At 38.2% G+C, this 22,776-nt stretch overlaps 1 protein-coding gene and 1 non-coding gene across 3 annotated transcripts in view; both read left to right on the forward strand.

Annotated features, from left to right (window-relative positions):
• Window positions 1-22,776, forward strand: part of XYLT1 (xylosyltransferase 1) — a 427,805-nt gene that overhangs the window by 299,527 nt on the left and 105,502 nt on the right. For both annotated transcript variants that reach the window (XM_074200787.1, XM_074200788.1), the window contains 2 exons: window positions 4,294-4,466; window positions 5,112-5,314. In XM_074200787.1, the coding sequence (XP_074056888.1) occupies window positions 4,294-4,466; window positions 5,112-5,314 (376 nt within the window). The remainder of the gene's footprint in view (window positions 1-4,293; window positions 4,467-5,111; window positions 5,315-22,776) is intronic.
• LOC141503739 (U6 spliceosomal RNA) lies at window positions 11,892-11,995 on the forward strand. The gene has a single exon (XR_012473062.1). It is a non-coding gene; the product is annotated as a U6 spliceosomal RNA (small nuclear RNA).

The following is a 22,776-nucleotide window of genomic DNA, read 5'->3' on the forward strand; positions in this document are numbered from 1 at the left end:
ATCTACTGAATATAGAAAACTGTTTTCATAGTTATTTTTTCCTCTTTAATGAATAGAGAAGTGTTCTCAGAGTCAAAAAGACTTGCATTCAGGTCCTGTCTCTGACACTAGTAACTATGCAACCCTTGGCAAATCATTATACCTGTCAATGTTATATTCTTTTTTTTTAGTTTTTTTGCAAGGCAAATGGGGTTAAGTGGCTTGCCCAAGGCCACACAGCTAGGTAATGATTAAGTGTCTGAGCTCGGATTTAAACTCAGGTACTCCTGACTCCAGGGCCAGTGCTCTATCCACTGTGCCACCTAGCCGCCCCTCAATGTTATATTCTTACAGTGTAGTCTGAGGGGTCCCTGAGACCCTTTAGGAGGTCCATTAGGTCAAAATTAATCTAAGACATACTAATACTTAATCTTTGAATTGATAAATATTAATAGATATATAGCCAAGGGCATGCTGGAGGCAAATTTTCAATGTGAGCACTTATACCTTAGAAATGAGTATGTCTACAAATCTGTAAATGCAATAGTGGTAATACTGGTACTGAGGCTAAAATCCTAGTTTCTTGACTCTCAGGATGAGGCTGTTTTCACTCCCACCAACTCATAATTCTTACATTTCTTTTAAAGCTTCTAAAGCTCTAAAGCTCTGTTTCTTTCTCTTTCTCTCTCTCTCTCTCTCTCTCTCTCTCTCTCTCTCTCTCTCTAATTGCTTTTAGGAAAACCTAATTAAAAATATGATAAACATAGCTTTTCATAAGATCATAGATTGAGAGCTGGAAGGGACCCTAGAGATGAGAAAACAGATGAGAATTTAAGTGGCTTCCTCAGGGTCACACATGTAATAAGCTATAGTAAATTGAGACCACATCCATTGACTCCGAATTTGTGCCCTCCCATAACACCACATAGCTGGCAAAAATTTGTTCACCAATGAGTAACATTCAGCCATTCAGATGTTTGTTCCCCATTTGCAAAGTACTACTTAGACATCCCAAGGTTTTTCATTATAATCATGTCCTAGAGACTGCAGCTGAATCATTTGTTTCTTCTGATCCCAAATGAATTCTCCCCATTTTACACATTGTCATGAGATCCTGTGCTTTCCAGGAATTCATTTCTCCTATATCATGATGAAATTTCCAAGGAGGGCCTACAAGAGCTCATGTGGGTGCATGAAAGGCAAAAACATCAACACAAACAAGCCCATGCAGCTGCCTCTCATCTAGACCCCTTCCTTTGAGGTTAAGCATCACTTTTAACTCCTCAGCTTTAGTGCAGCTTCCAGGAAAGGTTGTTACAGAAACTGGGGCCCTGGATCAAAAATAGAAAAATTACCATTGGCAGTAGAGCTGGGAAATGATAGTGTCTGAGTCTCATCTCCCTCTATGGGGGAGTGGGGGTGGGGGTAGTGCACACTTTATTGCCTCAAACCTGTGCTTTGATCAAGGCTCTTAAGGCAGAGGACAGAGAGGCTCGCCTGGATCTAGTGGGACACTGAAGGTGGAATATGACATATAAATAAAGGAAGCAGTTCAAGTCATTTTAGTTACAACTGCAACAAGCCTTGGGCCCATCCTCAGGAAATGAGGGTTGTGTTTGGTTTCTAAGAGGGCAAGGAAAAGGAAGGAGCCTGGATCCCTGCCATCTTCTACTCAAGTCCTCTGTTTGGCTCAGTTCACTTGCTTCTCTCCCCTCTCCCCTCTCCCCTCTCTCTCTCTGAAATAGGCATGTCCCAGACTGACTGTGTTTTTATAAGTCTGACATTACTGCCACTGCTCCACAGACCGGATAACCCCAGGGTGGTGTTAGCTTTATTTTTAACCTGAGATCGCTATTCTACTGATTTTGTTGTATTTGTTTTCCCTGGGCACATTCTCCATTCCCAGAAGAAAACTTGACTTGTCACTCTTCTTTAATTCATTCTCCTGCTCATACTCTTTTGTGTGTGTGGAAGGCACTCCCTAACTCAGCTCTGCCTTTATAGCACACCTATTCCTTTAAACTTCAACTCATTTACTGGGAAATGGCAAACCTTTCTCAATCTTGGTAATTGCGTGTCATCTCTATCTCTTCAAATTTTTTTTTACCTATCTATAGGTTAGAATGCTAGCTGTTTGAAGGCAGGGATTATTTGAGTCCTTTGATTTTTAATCTTTAAATTCTAAGAGTCTGAAGGACAGCTAGGTAGTCCAGTGGATAGAGCCCTGGTCCTGGAATAAGGAGGAATAAAATCATACCTTAGATACTCACTAGCTGTGTGACCCTGGACAAGTCACTTACCCCCAAATAGAAAATCAAATAAATTCCAAGAACCTGTTTGCCGGTATGATGTAGAAGAAAGAAAGGAGATTTTAATATGAGAGAGACCTCATATTGTGACATATACTACCTGTCTGACCCAGGGAAAATCACTTGAATTTCTTAGTGCCCTGACACTTCTCAAAGATTTATAGAGAAAGAGGTGATATTTGTTGGAGGAAGATGCTCACTGATTTCCTGTAGCTTTCAGTGTGCAACTGAATTAACATTGTTATAAGAAGCCAAGAAATAAAGGAGCAATTGGAATGTTCAAATTAGCCTGACCCAAGAGACCAAGAGTTCTTAGCAAACCTTTCAGGAAAGGCAGGAAGAATGTTAAGATTCCATATGCCTATTTTAAAAAAAATCAATTAGTAGGCATGTATTAAACATTTACTAGGTTTAAGTACTAAGTGTGTGTGTGTGTGTGTGTGTGTGTGTGTGTGTGTGTGCGCGCGCGCATATCAGGTGGGGGAGAGATATAGAGATGATATAACAAGGGGCAAAAACTATGTAGTAACAAAGACTTAGTAAATAGCCATTAAATTGGATAAGATTTGACTAGATAATATTTATAATAATAATTATAATGACTGTAACAATTATTATTATACTTAATCTCCACAAATAGATTAGATTAGATTAGATTATAAACTACAGGAAGGTATCCAGCACATTGCTTTTCACTGGGTAGTTATTCCATCATTCAACATTAATTGAATTCAATTTAACCCACTGTGCCTCAGGGCAAGAATAGTAACTCTTCCTTGAAACACCAAAAAATTATCAGTTAAGAAATGAATTTTTCTTTTAAGAAATTCAGTAATATTAATAATGGACAGTCTTATCAGGTTAAAGAAGAACTTTGTGATAGGGAAATTTGGAGCATACAAAAATTGCAAAAATTATCATTAGTTTAAAAATGCATTTCAATGGAAAATATGGATTTTTACTCCCTCAGTTATTGTTTAAGTATCATGGAACCTGCTGTTTGCCTGCTATTAATTTAGAAAGAAGGTGAGAGGGGTAATTGGAGTGGGACAGCCACTGCCTCCTTCCCAGATGATCCAGATATGTTTTTAACCAAAACAAAGAAAATTATTTATGACAGGCTAGACGGTATAGACAATCTGAGCAAAAGTTCAGAGTCTGTGAAGATGTGAGAGCTCTACTTTCTCAGGGCCTGGAAGAGATTAGATCAGACTCAATGAAAACCAGGCTAAGAAATGAAAACAGAATGAATTGAACAAACATGGTGCTTTTACATCAGAGGTGCTGTCACGGTGACCTTTGTAAGGATGTGGAGTATTAGGGGAGGGGCATTTTGAAGCTGATATGAAGATTAATGAGCAAGTTTCGGTGGATCTTGGACATTTCATAGAATCAGCAAAGACCTGAAAACTGAAGAGATTCTCATTATGTGAGGAAGTACTGAACAAAATTTGGTAAATGATTGTGTTAGAATACTATTGTGCTGAGAAAAAAAGATGAAGGAGATGGTTTCATAAATACTTGGGAAGACTTATATGAGGTGATGTAAAGTGAACAAAATCAGCAGAACATTGTATATAGTAAAAGCAACATTGTAATGATGATCAACTGTGAAAGATTTAGCTACTCTGATTAATATAATGATCCAAGACAATTCCAAAGGATTTATGATGAAAAATGATGAAAAAGTGCTATCATATTTTCTTTTATTTCCTTTATCTTTTCCCCCATAGGGTTAATGTAAAAATGTTTTGCATGATTTTATATGTTTTAATGTGTATTTCTTGCCTTTTCAATGGGTGGGGAGGGGAAGGAAGAGAGAATAAAAATAAGCAAGAATAAAAAAAAATAAAACTAGAATCCACCTCTCCTAAAGTCCAGCCTTCAATCTTTTCCACCATATAGGTTGAATCAAATATTCTTTGATCAGACAATCTAGATAGAAAATCCCATATAGGGCCCTAGATTTCTACACATCCACATCTGTAATCTCCTATCTCTACAGGCAAAGCCAACAACAACGTGCGGTGGGATGAGGACTCCGTGGAGTACATGCCTGCCAACCCTGTTAGGATTGCCTTTGTCTTGGTGGTCCATGGTCGGGCATCTCGCCAGCTCCAGCGCATGTTTAAGGCTATTTACCATAAGGACCATTTTTATTATATCCATGTTGACAAGGTAATATATATCATCTGTTATAGATTTTCTGTTTCACCATCTACCAATCTGTCTGTTTCTGACACCCTATCTATCACATACCTTTTCCTTCCATCATGAAGGTTTCTCATAGGAAAAGCCACTCTCCAAATCTCTAACCTTTGACCAGTAATGTTGAACCTTTTGAATAGTTGGAGAGAGGGAAATCTTTTAAATTGTCTAGTTTTGCTTATATTCTTCATCTCATGTTTTGTGGAAATATCTAGCTAAGTTATGTGCATCTGAACTGGTAATATTATAAGAAGTCACGAAATAAAAGGGGTGGTTGGAAAGTTCAAATTAACCTGCTCTGAGGTGATTCTTAGCAGATCTTTAGGAGGAGCCATGAAGGGAGAGTTATCCCTTCTTGGAGTAACTCCACACTCCATACGCCTGGAGAGTTATCATATATTTATTGACTTAATTTCTAGATTTCATTCTAAATTCTTTCCACCTTGGGCCCTAATTATGGTTAAACCTCAATAAAAACTCTAAGCTTAAATTCATTGATTGGAAAAGCCAGATTTTTTGGAAGTCCGGTGTGCTAGAATGAAATGGAAGGCTTGGGATTTATGTCAACATGTTTTACATGTTGGTGAATGGTTCTTTTTTTTCTTCTTGGAAAAGAGATCTAATTATCTGCATCGACAAGTGCTCCAGTTTGCTGGCCAGTACCAAAATATCCGTGTGACCTCCTGGAGAATGGCAACCATCTGGGGTGGTGCCAGTCTCTTGTCCACCTACCTCCAGAGCATGAGGGACTTGATGGAGATGACAGATTGGCCATGGGACTTCTTCATTAACCTCAGTGCTGCTGACTATCCCATCAGGTATATTTATAACTCACTCCCTGTCTCCCCTCTTCTTTTTGTTCTTTCTTTCTCTCCCTTGTTTTGCTTTAGCTGTTAAGGGGGGAAGCCAATTATCCATGGTATTATCTTTAGTTTTTAATGGATAATCTCTGAAACAGAAGTGCAACCCTTCAGATCAGGTTAGAATAAGAATGAATCATACTATGGCAGTTAACTTCCCATTTTAGAGGTAGATTGATGTAAGTATCACAAATATATATAATCCCAAGCACCTCTGTGTAGCACCTATTTCTTTTACTTTACTTAAAGAAGGATCACTCCAGACCCTACTCAGACTATGAGAATTTCTTTTTTAAAAAATCTATAATTTTCATGGAGTATTACCTTTTTCCCCCAATCTCTCCAAACCTTATCAACAAAGCTGCTATGATTGACTTCATGTCTTTAGTTCCTATCATTACCTGCATATATTTTCTTTGCCCTGTGAGTTAGGAACTTAGTGGACTACAGATTCCCAGTGATGCCATTGTCTTTGTTTGTTTTAAATTGGGACCAAGATATACCCCTGAGTGAGATTTCCAACTCTGTATCAAAATAGATTATCCCTTTTAGAATAAGAGAAAAATTCAGTAGGAAACATTGAAAAGGAAATTTCCCAATAGAACATCTGCTTTTGACTCTCTTTATCTGTCAGAAAAAGTTAAAAAAGAGAAGCACACTGTTCTTTTTTGGTCTGTTGAGAGAAAAAGGGAAATCCATTCTTATTTGTCAAGATAAGATATGGGTATAACCAAATTTGTGAATATAGTTCTAAGTATATACATAAAGACAAGGATGATAGGAAGTTTTTTGAGTATATATATTTTAAAAACTAGAAGTTATAACTTTCAACATCTATTCTTCTATATAGCCTTGGGCTTTTGTTTTCTTGGCACTTTTTCAATTCTGTTATCTTCCAAAGGGGGCCTGTATCTGAAGAGTCTGTCAGTCAGTCTTTATTTATTTATTTACTGATATGCAAAACACTGGGCTTAAAGAGAAAGACAAAGGATAGCCCCTGCCCTCAAGGAGTTCTCAATATAGTCAAGGTGACAACATACAAACAACTGTGTTCACTTTATAGACAGGATAAATTAGAGATAATCATTAGAAGGAAGGGACTGAATCTGAGAGGTATCAGACAAGGCTTCTTGTAGAAAATAGGATTTTACCTGGAATTTGAAGGAAGAATACAGAAGACAAAGGTGAGGAGACAGAACATTCCAGGCATGAAGGGAGAGACAGAAAATACTCAGAGCTGAGAGCTGGAGTATCTTATTCATGTAACAATCAGGAGGTCAGTGAAGAATATGTGATGTGGTGGGAAATAAGGTATTAAAAAAAGCAAGTTTTTTTAAAATCACATTCAACTTATATTCGAGAGGGAATTGACTTGATTTATCAAACAGTCTCATTTCTTGCATAATTAGAGTCTGAGACATTAATGGTAGACTAAGAGGAAAGGAAGAAGTCTGTTTTATTTGACTATTGTATAGCAGGAAATTGATCATTTTTTTAAAAAAATTGTTAGCTGGCATTGATTTGTAGGAGTGAGTTTAGATCCTTCCCTTTCTCCTCTCCCTCTAGTTAGGTACAGAGTCTAGAAATATCCAAAATAGAGACCAAAATTAGTCATTCAGTTTAGGCTACAGTAAGCCTGGGTTCTCTCAATCAGAAGGAATTTGAACTGAGTTCAAGTCCAGCCTCGGACATTTACTAGCTATTGTGACCTTAAGCAAGTCACTTAACCTTGATTACATCACATCCAGTACTATGGCCAGTTGTCCTGATTCATATCTGACCAATAGATTCAGGTGATTCTGGAAGAGGAAGTGAAGTTAGTGACTTAGCACAGCAGCCCCTCACTTAAATACTATTCATGTGCTGGTTATGACATCACCTCCCTAATGTCATGGTCTTCTTTTAGAACTAAGGGGGAAAAAAAAACAAAGAATGATCATCATTAAGTAATGAGCTGGACTCCGGAGATACACAGATAAAAATGAAATGTCCCTCCCCTCAAGAAGCTTTCATTCTATGCCAGTAATTTAAGAAGCCTACAGAAGGAACTAATACATACTCATGATTAAAGATCATCTCAGTAGTGAACTTGGGAAGAGTGAAACAATATTTAGGAAAGTTGAGACTATATCCACTGGTCCTTCTGTTCCTGCAGTCCTTCTGGCTTAGCAGTCCTGAACTGCTGGCCAGGTAAATGGTATTCATGGTTCCTAGGTTCAATCTTTTAAACTAGCTCATCTTTCTCCTCTCCTTAGGAGGGAGTCAACATGCCCCAGCCCTCACTATGAGCCTCCGAAGAGTCCAGGGGAACCAGTGCCAGGGAGAGGGCAGATGAATTCCAGTTCTAAGAACTAGGCCAAAGACTTATTGGGAAGAGACGCCTGTCCCCTGAGTCAGGTTTAATCTACCTTCGACTAATGGAGTCAGGAAGGCTACCCAAGGCCACCCCATGTTGATTCCTGAGCTGAAGTTGTAAATGTGGCCAATTAGTGAGGAAAGGAGCACACCGACTTAGCTGTGGGGAGAGGACCATGTGGGCAGATGCTCTCCCACCGCCTCTCTTGAAATGATTTCTGAGGACTCTGCAGTAGGCCTATGGTTTGAAGCTTCACACGGTCCTGTTCCTGTGTGATGCCCAATTACAGAATGAGTATGAACTCACCCTGGGTAGAGATGGCTCTTTGTAGAAGCTCTTTCATTCTACCTAATAATTCTCCCAAGTCTTTCCAAGCTCCTTAGAGCAGACATACCCTGAAAACAAGGCCACAGTGTTCTAAAAAGGCAGGAAGCAGAGGAGCCCACCCACTGTCTTTCCCTCTCTGTCCCTCTGTGTTTCCATTTCTCTCTGTCTCTCTCTTTGTCTGTCTTTCTCTCTCCCCCTCCCTCCCTCAGTCTCTCTCTCTCCTTGTCTATGTCCATCTGTCCATCTGTCTGTCTGTCTGTCTCCCCTTCTCACTGGCTCTTTTCTTCCTTATTTTGAATGTCTCTCTTGGGATCTCTCTTGGTTCTCTATTTCTATTATTCATTTTACCTCTCCCACTCTCTCTGTTTCTTCTCTCTGTCTCACTGTTCCATATGTCTGTTGTCTTTCTCCTCCCTTTCCCTTTCTCCCTTCCCCCTCCCCCCTCCCCTTCTCATTGTATCTTTTTCTACCTTTCTTTGAATATCTCTCTTTGGAACCTCCCTTAGCTCTCTTCTCTATTTCTGTGTGTCATTTCACCTCTCCCACTGTCTCTATTTCTTCTCAGTGTCTCACTATCCTATGTATCTTCTGTCTCTTTTCCTCTTACTTTGTCTCTGCCATCCTTGTTCCTCCTTCAGTCCCCTGCCCCCACTCCCAGATGGTCCATTACCACTCTTAGGTTTGCCAGCTTCCAGGCCAGAGGCAGTTTACCCATCATGTGCTACTGGTTCATTTTGCAATTGTTTTCATTAAGTTTCCCTACACAGGAACATATGAATTTTGCACATGAATAGTTTTTATCCCGGGTAACTTTATGTTACGCTTTCACTTCCCATCTGCCACCCCATCTGTGGCACCCTAAGTACTTCTCCCATGCCAGAAGGGATGAGCCAAGCTCAGGAGGTGGGAATGATGCGATCAACAGAGCCTGGGGTGCCCAACTCCTTAAACTCAGACCTTCCTGAGTGGAGTGGAGAGGCCTGGAAGCCTGTTGGAGTAAATATGACGAGAATCAGTCCAGAAAGACAATTATGGGCTGCAGTGACCCCCTCCTTGCCTATCTTGCCTGGGAAATCTGGAACAAGGAAACTGTTTTTGCTGTTTCTCTACTTAGGACCATATGCATTTCATTTATCTATCATTACATAGAATTAGAGAAATGGTTGTTCTACTATACACTACCCTGGTCTGACTGCTTACCTTGTTCAGCTCTGGGTGAAACATTTCAAAAAGTACATCTATCATTGGTGGAAATTGAAAGGTAGAGGTAGGAGGTCATCCAATGAAGGGTGACCCAAAAGGGGAGAGAGACAAAAAGTCCCCTGAAACATGTGTTTCAGCCAAGTTGTCTAGCACTTGCTGCCTCAGCTCAGACTTAGGTGCCACATGGATGATGGCAGCATCTTGCAGGTGTGGAATCTCAGTCCCCAAACATAAGGTGGGCTGCCTGACATTGTCTGTCTAAAATGATAAATTGCCCAAATGGGGAAAGACTGATAACTATGGTCCATGGCAGAGACAATTCCACACAATTAGGGTAAAGTGAAAGGAACTGTGGAGGTTTAGACTGTATAAAATCATAGCTAGTGGCATCCAGGATAAAAGATCCCAGATCCTGAAGATTCTTGATTGGTCAGAATATCTGGCCAAAACCAAGAAGATAAAATTTAATATGAATGAATGCAAGGTTCTGATAAAATGTATGAGATGAAAAAGACATGGTTAGACTGTGTAATTTGTCATAAAACAATCTGGAGTTCAGTATAAATCAACAGTGTGCAGTCAAAAGAGCTTATACAACTGAGTCTTGGCCTCCAGAAATGAAATGATTGTCCACAGTGTTCTGCCTGCGTCTGACCACACCTGGAGTATTGTGTTCAGTTCTGAGTATCTCATTTTAGGAAAATCATTAAAAAGCTAGAGAGTATACAGGGGAGGGCAGTCAGGACAATAAAAACCTCAACTTCATTAAATATAAAGATTAATGGAAGGATCTGGGGGGGGGGGGTGTAGCCTGAGGAGAGGAGAGTCTGTGCTGGGTAAGGAGATTAGTGGACAGCATAATGCCTCTCTCTTCAGATACAGATGGCTTTTCACGTAGATGAGGGATTATAGTGAGTCAGATTATTAGTATTACTATTACTATTATTATTATTACTAATAATTATCAATAATAAATTACTATTAGTATTAATAATAACAAACATTTAATGCATAATATGACAGACTGTGATAAGTGCTTTACAATTATTATTGCATTTGTTCCTCACAACAACCCTAGGACGCAGTACTGTAGTATTATTATCACTATTTTAGAGATAAGGAAACTAAGACAGAGACTTTTTCAGGGTCACAAAGCTAGTAGGTGTTTGAGGTTAGAAATCAGTATAAGGAAACATTTCCCCACAATTAGACCTGTTCCAAAATTGAATAGGCTGCCTTGGGAAAATAGTGTTTATATTTTAGGCAGTTAGGGAATGTTCAGCTTGGAATCTGGAAGATAGGAGTTCTAATCTTGCTTTAGAACAAACCTCTTAAATTATCTTAGCCTCAGTTTCCTCATCTCTAAAAGGAGGTTGATAATAATAATAATACCTATATCCCAGAGTGTTGTTTAAGCAGAGATGGTATCCTGTTTTTTACATGGAGGGATTAGATTCAATGTCTTACATTTTCTGCCTTATTTGTCTTCCCCAACAATGTCTAGTGTGTGTGTGTGTGTGTGTGTACAATTATACATATACATATATATATATATACATATGCACATAAACATATATGTGTGTGTGTTTGTATTCATGTATGTATGTGCCTACTTTCTACATAATGGGAGCCAAGATGGTATTATTAATGGCTAACTCAAAGCAACTTCCCTTAAAAAGAGATAATGATCCTGTGATACACTTGATCTAAAAGTCTGGGCTCAATGGCTCCTATTGTCTAGATAGCTACATTCCTGGAACTAGATTTCTAGTTGTTTCTGATTTTTAAAGTTTGTTTAGAATTTGAGAAGAAAGGGTCTCAAATATACTTGAGATTACTGGGGGGGGTGTCCATATTTTGAGGCAAATCTTTCTTCAATTCTTTGCAAACTTAACATAGAATCTTCTAAAAGTGATATTACTTTCAAGGAATTGTCATGAAGGATAGGGGTTGGGCATGAAGGTAGGGTAAGATGTTGTTATTTGTTCTTCATTCTTATAGCGAACTGTGACACCAGGAAGGTGATGCCATGATTTGCAAGTGAATTGGATTTAAGTGAGGAGGGCTGTGCAAAGTCCCCAGTCTCGCTTTCTTCTCTGGAGTCATCTGGATCCAATGGCAAGATATAGTTCAGGATGCAGTGGAAAAACCTTGGCCTTTTTAAGTTAAGGTCTTTCCCAGTTCTCAGTTTAACTGGGGCAACTCTCATTCAGAACCAACTTTAAATCCCACCTCTGTGGATTGAGATAAACAGTTCTTCACCTTTGGACCTTTGGCCCAAGCACCTCTGTCCCCACCTGGAATAGGAGGGGAAACAAGAAGTTTCTTCTACCAAGAAGGTGATTTCCTTTCTGAAACTGAGAGCATAGAAAGTGTTTACTCCAGATCCACCCTAGTGGGAACACTTTCTCTTTCAGAGCCTCCAGACAGTAGCATGAGCTCTTGGCAAGCCCCATATTTAACAATCTGTCCCCATTTGAGCAATTTATCATCTTAGACAGACAATGTCAGGCAGCCAACCTTATGTTTTGGGACTGAGATCCCATACCTACAAGATGCCACTACTGTCCACGTAGCATGCTGAGCATCCAAGAGAGGGAGGAGGGGTGGCAAAGTTGGAGAAGTGATAAGTAATGTAAGTGATAAGTAATGCTCACTTCAGCAGCACATATACTAAAATTGGAATGATACAAAGATAAGCATGACCCCTGTGCAAGGATGATAAGCAGATTACTTAAACTTTCATATGTAGTAGCACAGTGGCACAGTGGAAAGAGTGCTGGGAATTGGGAAGACCCAAGTTCAAATCTAGCCATCATTAGCTGGGTGACTGAGCAACTCATTTAACCTTGTTTGTCTTGGTTTGTCATCTATAAAATGAGTAGGAGAGCAGAAATGGCAAACCACTTTGATCTCTTTGCCAAAATAACCCCAAATAGTGTTATGAACAGTCAAATTGAAAATAACTGAAAAACAGAGGAAATACCACACAAAACTGGCAGTGTTATACATATAAATGAGAGAAGCTTAGGACCATCTAGTTAGAGTTTGAAAGGATCTTTGAGGCCATTGAGTCCAAACTTACAATTCTACAAATGAGGAAGTTCAAGGTCACACATCTATTAAGTGTCAGAATTGGAATTTGAACCTGTTTTTCTGAGTCCAAGTTCAGGACCCTATCCATTATGGCACACTACCTCTCAAATAGGATTGAAAATCCATGATTCTCTTTGATCCTTTTCCTTGTATTTTTAGTGTTATAAGATTTTAAAAACTAAGAAACATGAAAAATATTTATACATATAGGACAGAGAATTAAGAGGCTTGGAGTCTTAACTACAGTCTTAGCACTAGTCTTAAAATGTAACTTTGAACTAGTCCTTCTATCTCTCTGCCTTAATTATAAAATGATAGATTGTACTACATGACTTTTAAGATTCCTTCCACTCCCTCTCTCAATTTCAAGTATTTTCCCATGGCTATCCCCCATTCCTGGAATGTTCTCTCTCATTAGATTCACCTCCTTTGTGCCTCAGCTAAAGTTCTTCCTTTCAGGTAAGTAGCCTTTTCCTAGTCTTCCCCTTTGGGGGGGGGGTTAGGCAATAGGGTTAAGTGACTTGCTCAAGGTCATACATAGATAGGAATTAAACCAAGGTCCTCCTGACTCTAGGTCCATGCTCTATTCACTGCACTATCTAGCTTTCCCTGGTCTTCCTTAATCTTAGTGCCTTTTCTTTGGTTACTCCCAATTTATCCTCTATCTATCTTGATTGTATAATTATGACTTGTCTTCTCCCTCATCAGTCTATGAGCTCCTGGGAGTGAAAATTGTTTAGTTGTTATTGTGTTTGGATCTGTCTTTTGCTTTTTCTCTGTTTCCTCAGCAGAATGTCTCATACATTGTGGGTGCTATATTGCAACTAAGGTCAATTGATTGATTGGCATAGTTCCATTCTTCTAATAGGGGGTTCAGTAAAAGTGTGCTGATAAAGGTGGAGAACTTAAAATCAACAAATACTTTTCTGATCAGTAGCCAAAAATAGATTTCTCAATAGGGAATCAGACTTAGCATTTTAGAGATTTTGATGCTCTCTCAGCATCAATGATAAACATACAGTTGAATCATAGTATCTTGGAAATGGAAGTCAAGCCAAAGCCATTTTGGTCAGTTTTTCTACTCTATGAAGGATTTTTTTTTTCTCTGATGCCCTTGATAAGTGGTGTCAGCTCCTGTTGGAACATATCCATTAAGAGTAACTATCAATTCCTTGTTGGATAACTCTGATTGTTAAAAAGTTCTTTATTTACTTTTAAGATCTGTAGTTTTCTTGATGTGAGTAGTCCTTTGACTGATATGCCCTGAAACCTCTCAACCTCTCACTGTTGGATATTATTTTTTTTATTGTTATGTCCAGAGAATTTATCAATGGTGGACAGTCTTCTGAAGATGCACCTCTCCAACCTTAGTTAGACTGGAAGCTGGATTCACAGCCTTTCACTGGGACTATATTTAAAGACTTTCTAGTTTAGTTTGGTAAAGCCTGCTGAAGCACAAAATCCACTAAGAGTTTTCAAATAGTAATCTCCACACCACGATATAAATATATATGCATATATATTTATATATTATATACTTTATATATATTATATAATAGCACATGGATATTTATAGAGTATACATATATTGCAGATATCTATTTATATATTATATTATAATATTGTATATGACACATTCTACCACAAATAATATTTATGTGTATATTATATATAATTGATATGTATACAAAATAACTAAAATCATATTAACCTCAGACCTGAATATCTTTGAATTTTATTCCCTAGTCATAAATATGCATTTGTAACTAGGATCTGGTCATACAATTTTATGAATGTAAGGAAATCCAGGTTAAGGGGGAAATCTACCACCACCTCTTGACACGTTATCTTTAAAACTTATTATTTTAGAGAGTTGACTATAGAATCGAGGGTTACATAGTCAACACATGTCAAAAGTGAGACTTGAAACTTATTCTTTCTACTTCTGAGCTGAATTTTCTACCCACAACTATTTTTTTTTTCTGTTTTGGGGAATAACAGAATAATTCCCTGTCTCACATAGAAATGCTTAAGTCTTCTCAAGCCCATCTCACTCTTCTCCCACCTAAATACTGCTAGTTTCCTCATCTGTTTTTCTTGTGCTGGGCTTCCAATTTTCAAGTTATTTTGTTATTTTCATTCAAATAATGTACATTTTTTCAGTGGCTTCTTATAACATGGTTCCTGGAAACCAATATTCAAGCACCCAATCCACCACTCTCCATCAGATGCTCTGGAAGAATGGAATTGTATAAAATCAGATCATTTTATGTCTAAATAGGTTAAGGTTACTTTCAACTTTATATCCCAGAGGCCTTAGGGCTTTAACATCAGTAATTCATGGGAGTCATTGAATCGAACTCTAATCCAAAAGGTGACTCATAGTTCAGTGTATTGTGCAACTCTGACTTCTGATGATTAGAATATTAAACTTCTATTAGTTTAAGTTCTCATTAGGCTTTTTGTTTTGCTTTAGCAATCTGCTTTATCTTGTTAGCTCCTCCTGAGTTTGTGGTCAATAAAAATCACCAACTCATTTCCCATGAAATGTTGCTCATGTAGGCTTCTTGCATCCTGTAGTTGTGCAAATGATTTTTAAAATTTGAATTCAGGGCTATAAGTTTATCCCCGTTAAGTTTAATCTAACAAGAACAAATTTTGGCTCCATCTTCTCTAACCTGTTGAGAAAAGCAATAGATAATGTACCCTAATGACAACTTGTAAAAGAAAGCTAAAAAATTTAAGGAGGTCTCACAGAAACATGATGGTCTAGAAAGTTAAAATCATATCTGGGAGTAGAAGAAATCATGGCTGGTCTAGACCTGTCCCCAAAATGAAAGACATAGAAGAAATTCACCAATAGGAGGAGGAGGAGTCTGCATGGTGTAGGGTTGTCCAGTATGAGAAGCCCCAGGGACTGGAGTAAGCATCAGGAGAAGGCCGCCAAGCTATAATGGCAAAGTCTATAGTCGCAAAACTCCCACAGATCTATTTCCATCATTTAACTCCAAATTTCCTCCTGGTATAAGTGAGTTCTGAGATCACAGATAGAATTTGCTGTTCAAAGTACTAAGATCCAGTGTCAGGACTCTTAAAACTCTCCTCAGAAGGGTATGGATCCAGGCTAGCAAAATTTCTACACAACTTAGTAACCTTCAGAAGTCTATTGAACAAATCAATCTTGCCTACCTCATTTAAAGGCCTTTTAGAAGGATCATATTCTATTACTGGTATGTGATTTGAGAACAAGAAATAAAACTCTGGAGTCTTTAGAAACCTGCTGAACTTTGTCCTTCAGTGAGCTCCAATGCCATGTTGGAACGAGGGAACTCTGAAAACAGAGACCACCTGGGAGTGGAAGAAGAGAGAGAGGACAGTGCCAAACTCTTTTTTCTCCTTTTTTTCCCTCTAGGTACTGTCATCTACATTTGTTCTGATTTTTTTTGACTCAGAATATCTTCATCAGGAGAATAAGATATCAGGTTGCTCCTAGAAGTTGTGAGGAATCCCCTTTTTCTGGGGTCTAAAGGAGATTAGATTTGTATGATTACATTTATGGCCACACAGGCACATAAAAGTCAAAATTTCTCATATAAGATGCTTTTCTCACTCTAAATTTTTTTTCTTCTTTGGATATTTAGGAAATATAATAATAATAATAATAACCACTTAATTTCCTTTAGTTTTTTATAGTAGATATATAGATAGACAGAGATAGCTAGATAGATAGATAAATATATTTAAATGTGTGTATATGTATAAAACTGTTTCATTCTCACAACTTGGGAGAGTAGGTAGCAAATAGGGTTAAGTAAGATGTGTAAACCAAGGCTCAGTTTAATCAGTGTTCTATAGTTAGATAGTGGTGAATCTAGGACTGGGATCCAGGTCTTCTCAGTCTTAGCTCAATGTGTTTTCCTCTATTCCACACATCCTTGAAGCTCACCAGTGTTTGAATCTGCGGTTTCCTGATCTGGCACAGGCTCTGTGGGCCAACAGAAATACCACCCAGGAGCTGCAGGAGTCTGAAACAGTTGCTTTGTGCAAACTGTTGTTCACAAGGGGTTATAGGAAACTCTCTAGTCATTATGCTGTTCACAGTTTTGTTTGCATCTGGTAGCAAAATAAACGTCTCCCGGGCACTGTTCTTTTTTCAGAACTGACAAGAGCTGATGCCTTGTGGAAATGGAAAGGGTTGCTCAGCTCCTGAAAGCTGCTCTGTGGTCAGTTAACACAGACCTACCTTTAGGAAAAACGAATCTTGTAGCCTTCGTGAGTCCAAAGCAGAGAGAATGGGCCCCCAGTGGTGATATTCAGTGATGATTCCAGCTTTACACACCATTGATGAAATGTTTGCTGAGACTCTACTATATGCAATTATGAGGACAAAGTTAAGTAAGACAGCACATTCCTGCCCTTAAAATGTTGGCATTCTAGGACTAGATGGTAAAGAAATAAAAACAACAAAATGAAGGTATCTCTATTAAGGGGCACAGTGTGTACATATATAAATATACAGAGAGTATATACCAAAGATATGATGTTAAATAAATAGAATATGGGTAGGGGAAAAGCATACTATAATAATTGGGAAGAATAGAAAGAGCTCCATTTTGAAAACCATTCTTGAACTATATCTTGAAGGAAATATGTGGGCTTCTTTGAGGTAGAGGCAAGGAGAGGATGCTTTCCAGAGACAGTCAGGGAAGAAATTTTGGAAGGAAGATACAGTGCCCTTGCAAAGAACAAAGAGAGAATTTTGTGGCATACTCACAAAGAAGTGGAGGATTAGGCAACTGAGATTGGGGAGGGAGGGTCAGATATGGAGAGGGAAAACCAGAAGAGTTTAAAGTCATGAGGACCAAGATAGCTCAAAGAGTCTTAAGAAAGAGAGGGTGATCCACAGTGTTAAATGCAGAAAGGCCAAAAAGGATAAGGAGTGAGAAGAAACCATGAGAACTGCTAATTAAGAGATCATTTTTAATTTGGAGAAAGCAAATTCAGTTGAATGATGTTGTCAGAAGCCAGATTACAAAGGACTGAGAGGAAGAAATGAAGACATGAGTAGCTTATTTTAGGAAAAGGAAATGAGATATAGGATGATAGGTTGAGGAGATGGTAGAGACTAGTGTAGTTTTTGTTAATTTGTTTGTTTTAAGATGAGGTCAGGGAGAGAAAACTTGGGTATGTTCAAAAGCAGTAGGATAGGATCCTGCCAGCAGATAATGAAGGAAGATTAGAGAAGGTGATTATAACTGAGGGGGCAATCTCCTCAGAGAAGACCAGGGGGATAGGATCCAGTGATAGAAGGCAAGGAGAAAGTCTAATCTGACTTGAAGAAATTAAGAAATAATGGGTAATGATGTCAAGGAGCTTTGAGATGAAGAACAAGGGAGAAATACTTCTCCCTCTTCAAATTGTGTTTTATTTGCTTTGTTTATGTCTTGCTTTGTTTTCCCCCCTCATAAAACTAGAGTGATATTTGTCTCTGATCCTCATTTCCTAGGCATGGCTCAGGATCCAGTTTCCCCCCGAGATAATCCTGACCAGTTCTTACGTTGATTTCCAAACCTTCGTTTTTTTTATATTCTATCATATAATTATTCTTTCCAATTGTAGCTTACTTCAGAAGCACAAATGATGATAATGAAAATAATATTTATCTAGCAAATTCTAGCTTTCTATAACCTCTTTCAAGTTTTTGAAAATATGTGCATACAAATAAAATGTATATGCATGCATATGCCGGTATATATACACATGTATATATGTGTGTATATATATATATATATATATATATATATATATATATATATATGACATGTATGCATGTATAGGTATATATGTGTGTATAATCTCATTTGATTCTCACAACTACCCCCCCAAAAGATGATTATATTATTCCATTTTATACCTGAGAAAAGTAAAGCTGTTATCAGTCAAATGATTTGCAAGATCATGGTATCTAAAACAGGTTCAGATCTTCCTAGTTCCAAGTTCATTGCTCTGTGTCAAGATTTATGTAATATTTATTTAAAAATTTAAAATGTTTTCCTCACATCAACCCTTTGAAGAAGTGTAGTGTCAGAATTTTTATCCCTTTTCTAAAGATAAGGAAACAATGATTCAGAAATATCAACAAACTTATCTAAGATCCCATAGTTAGTATATGCCAAAGTCAGAAAGACAAAACCTAAAGCCTTTTCACCATATAAACAAATATCACTAGGCAACTAGTTGACTAAGTGGATGGAGCTTTGATTTGGAGTCAGGAAGGTCTGAGTTTAAATCCAACCTTAATCATTTACTAGTTGGGTGACCTCAGAGAAGTCACTTCATCTCTGTTTGCCACAGTTTCTCCAAATTCAAATCTCTCTGAGGGATTTATTGACTTATGAAACCACACATTAATGTTGTCTAGATTGTATTGCAGTTTTATTTTGTTAAAAATTTCCAGTTACATTTGCATTGCATTCCTTTGAGGGTTGCTTTTTCCTGGGGCCCAAAGTTTGACAGCTCTACCCTCAAGCTGACTCATATTAAGATGAAGGGAAGATTTGAAAGGGGATAGAAGTCACAGAGGGGGGTATATGTGGAAGCTGAGAAGAGCAGTTTTAATGATGGGGTCATTTATGGGTAACTTCTACTGAGGGTGTTTGGGGTGTTTTCCAACATAACTTGGCAAAGATGGTTTGTTTGTTTTTTAAATTTTCACTAGCCTGAATCATTGTCTAGATGCAGTAGTTTGGGGGCCTTCTTACTTTCTGTACTGCACAGACATTGTTGAACAGTCCCTTTTCCATTCATTCAGTGTACACCATCATTAAGTGCTAAATTGCAGGCTTTTTTGGCTAGATGAGAATCTGAAGGAAATCAAGGGAATAATTTCACAATCGAGGAGGAGGAGTTTCAGCACAAAAGACTCCAGGCTCACTTGTCAGTCTGGTCAGTGCTCTGTTCTAAGCAGGAGACCCTTGGGTGAGATCCCAAAGGCAGAAGTCCAGAAACAATTTAATTTTACATGTCTTTCTCCTGAAGGGAGCAAATGCTCATTTGGCTTAAAGTGAATGGACTCAGTTATTTGAATTTTGCTCCCCTTTTGGGCATATTAAATGTGATCAGCTCTTCTTCTGTGTGAAATGGAAGTGTCCTAAGTGTACTATGGTGACTTCTCCCACTCTTGTTCCATACAGAAAGTCTGGCAGCCCTGGGAGAAGACAAAACCTTTACCAGAAACACTATTAAATACAACCACTTATTCCATCCTATCCCATAAGCCCATAGTTTAATCTCCTTCTCTTTACTCTGATAATAATTGCTAGCCAACTGATTTATTTGATCTTTATTGTATGTGTCTTATGCACATATACACACATATATGCTTGACATTGTTATTTTTTCAGTCCTGTCCAACTCTCCATGACCATAGCACATCAATTCTGTCCATGGGGTTTTGTTGGCAAAGACACAGGAGTGGTTTGTCCTTTTCTTCTGTAGAATAGAGATTAAGTGACTTGCCCAGGATCACTCAGTAAGTGTCTGAGACTGAATTTGAGCTCAGGTCTTCCTGATTTCAAGCCCAGAACTTTATTTACTGAACCATCTAGATGTCTCAATGCTTTACATACATACATACATACATACCTATGTATATATTTATTGTGTATATATATATATATATATATATATATACACACACATGCATGCTTAGATATAAGTTTGTGGAGAGATAGGAAGATGCTTAACATACCTATATATAAATACACATTGCATTTATAGGTACACATATATGCATAGCTAATATGTATGTGAATAGATAGGTAGATATATTTAGTTGTTGCTGCTCTATAGTATCAGTAGTATCTCATTCTTCGTAACCCCATTTGAGGTTTTCTTGGCAAAGATACTGAAGTGGTTTTTTATTTCCTTTTCAGATGAGGAAATTGAGGCAAACAGGGTTAAGTGACTTGCCCAGGGTCCCATAGCTAGTAAGTGTCTGAAGCCAGATTTGAAGCCAAGTCTTCTTGATTCCAAGTCTAGTGCATTAATTACTATACCATCTATTTCTTCCTTAGATGGGGGGGGGGGGGGAGAGAGAGAGAGAGAGAGAGAGAGAGAGAGAGAGAGAGAGAGAGAGAAGAAGAAGAAGAAGAAGAAGAAGGAGGAGGAGGAGGAGGAGGAGGAAAGGAAGGAAGGAGGAGGAGGAGGAAAGGAAGGAAGGAAGGAAGGAAGGAAGGAAGGAAGGAAGGAAGGAAGGAAGGAAGGAAGGAAGGAAAGGGAGGGAGGGAGGGAGGGAGGGAGGGAGGGTCCTTATGTTATGGCCATTGGTAGGCAGGTCAAAGAGGTTTCATATACTGATGGTCACTCTCTGTGGTGATCAAAGTAAAAAACCTAGTTCCTCCTGCATCTTGGTGTTTTGATTAATATTTTGATCATTACCCTGGCCATCAAGCACAATCTTGTATAACCTTTTCCTCAGCCAACTTTAGTGACTCCCACATCCCCATACACAGACATCTAATTTATACACTCATGTTAACTCTCAGATTTCTTGGTGATTTAGCTTTTCTAAGCAGATCTTTTGGGCTTGTGTTATATTCAATAGTATCAAATTTCTGTCTTTATATTCTATTATCTTATAAGAGGAATCACTTCCTAGCTCAGTGCCACATCATTTTGATTTCATAGCCTTCATAACTAATGATGTCATTTTGTCAGCATGTCATCAGAAATAACTGAAATAATTTATGACCTCAGACACTTGATACTAACTGTGTGACCTTGGGCAAGTCATTTAATCCAGGTTGCCTCACATCCAGGGCCATCTCCAATTGTCCAATTCATATCTGTCACCTGGACCCAGATGATTCTGGAGGAGAACATGGGGAGGTGACTTAGCATAGTATCCTCTAATTCAAATTCATTTCACTAGCTTGTCATGGAATCACCTCCCTAATGTCATGGTCTTCTTTGAGAATGAAGAACAAATAACAATATCATCATCATCATCATTATTATCCCCAGCATTTACCCTACTCCTATGCCCAGATGGTTTGGCCTCAAGGAATTCTATTTTAATCAGTCTAAGCCAAGCTTAATAAAGAAGGGAAATCTTTTCTCTCCCAAATCTTATAATGTGTACAACATATATTTTGGCATTATTTACATAACCATTCCTTCCCATTAGAGTCAATAACAGAAAATTGACTATAACTATTAATGCTAACTTTGAATACTATTCATTATCTTCCTGTGACTCTGTATTGTCTCTCTTTGGTATCTCATATTTTTTTCTCCTTTTGAAATTTCATATTTCAGAAGTTATTAGAGATATGAAGCTTTGGGAATAGTCACCTTTCTTTTATTTTTTTTATATTTTTGCAAGGCAAATGGGGTTAAGTGGCTTGCCCAAGGCCACACAGCTAGGTAATTATTAAGTGTCTGAGGCTGATATTGGAACTCAAGTACTCCTGACTCCAGGGCCGCTGCTCTATCCACTGTGCCACCTAGCCACCCCAATAGTCAGCTTTCTTTAGAGTAATCAGCAAGGAGTTGGCTCTTTGGAGCCATTGATGGTTTCTCATGTCCACCATGTCACTTAACCATTTTCGGGTAACTCCTGGAAATTGTCATTCCTGTCTTTCAGTCATGTCAGATGCTTCATGACTCTATGGATCATAGTACATCAATGCTGACCTTGGAGTTTTCTTGGCAAAGATCCTGAAGTGATTTGCCATTTCCTTCTCCAGTAAATTAAGGTAAATAGAAGTTAAGTGACTTGCCCAGGGTCGCACAACTGATACTTAGTGTCAGATCTCTAACTCCAGGCCCAGTGATTTATTTGCTTTGCCACCTAGCTGCCCTTCTTAGTTTTTATATACAATTGTAAATCATAATGTGAATATATATATATATGTATATTAACTTATTTACTTTTGTTCTCCACAATAACCTAAGAGAATAAGTGTCATTATCCCCATTTTAAAAATAAATAAACTAAGGTTAAGTGTTGAGTGTGGTAAGTAGGAATTCCTTTTGTCTAGGGATTGGACTAGATGTATACTGAGGGCAATTCCAACTCTCAAACTGATGTCACCATGATTACACAACTAGTAAATATCTGAGGTGGGATCAGATTTCAGCACTTTATAACTCCAAGTTAGCATGTATTCTCATGCTGTTTCTCAAGGACTTTCTGAAAAACAGCAAGGAAGCAGAGTCAAAGGACCAGTCTATTGTCCCCTAAGACTTTGTTTGGAAATGACTGTCTTATCCACCTGGACTGCTTGGTATGATTGGAGAACCAGGCAAATCCATAGATAGAAGATTGAACCTGGAGTCAGGAAAATCTTATTCAATATCAGCTGTGTGACCCTGGATCAATCACTTAACCTCTCTTTGCCTCAGTTTCCTCATTTATAAAGTGGAGATAATAATT

This window comes from Macrotis lagotis, chromosome X, assembly GCF_037893015.1.
Source record: "Macrotis lagotis isolate mMagLag1 chromosome X, bilby.v1.9.chrom.fasta, whole genome shotgun sequence".
Classification (NCBI taxonomy): Eukaryota; Metazoa; Chordata; class Mammalia; order Peramelemorphia; family Peramelidae; genus Macrotis; species Macrotis lagotis.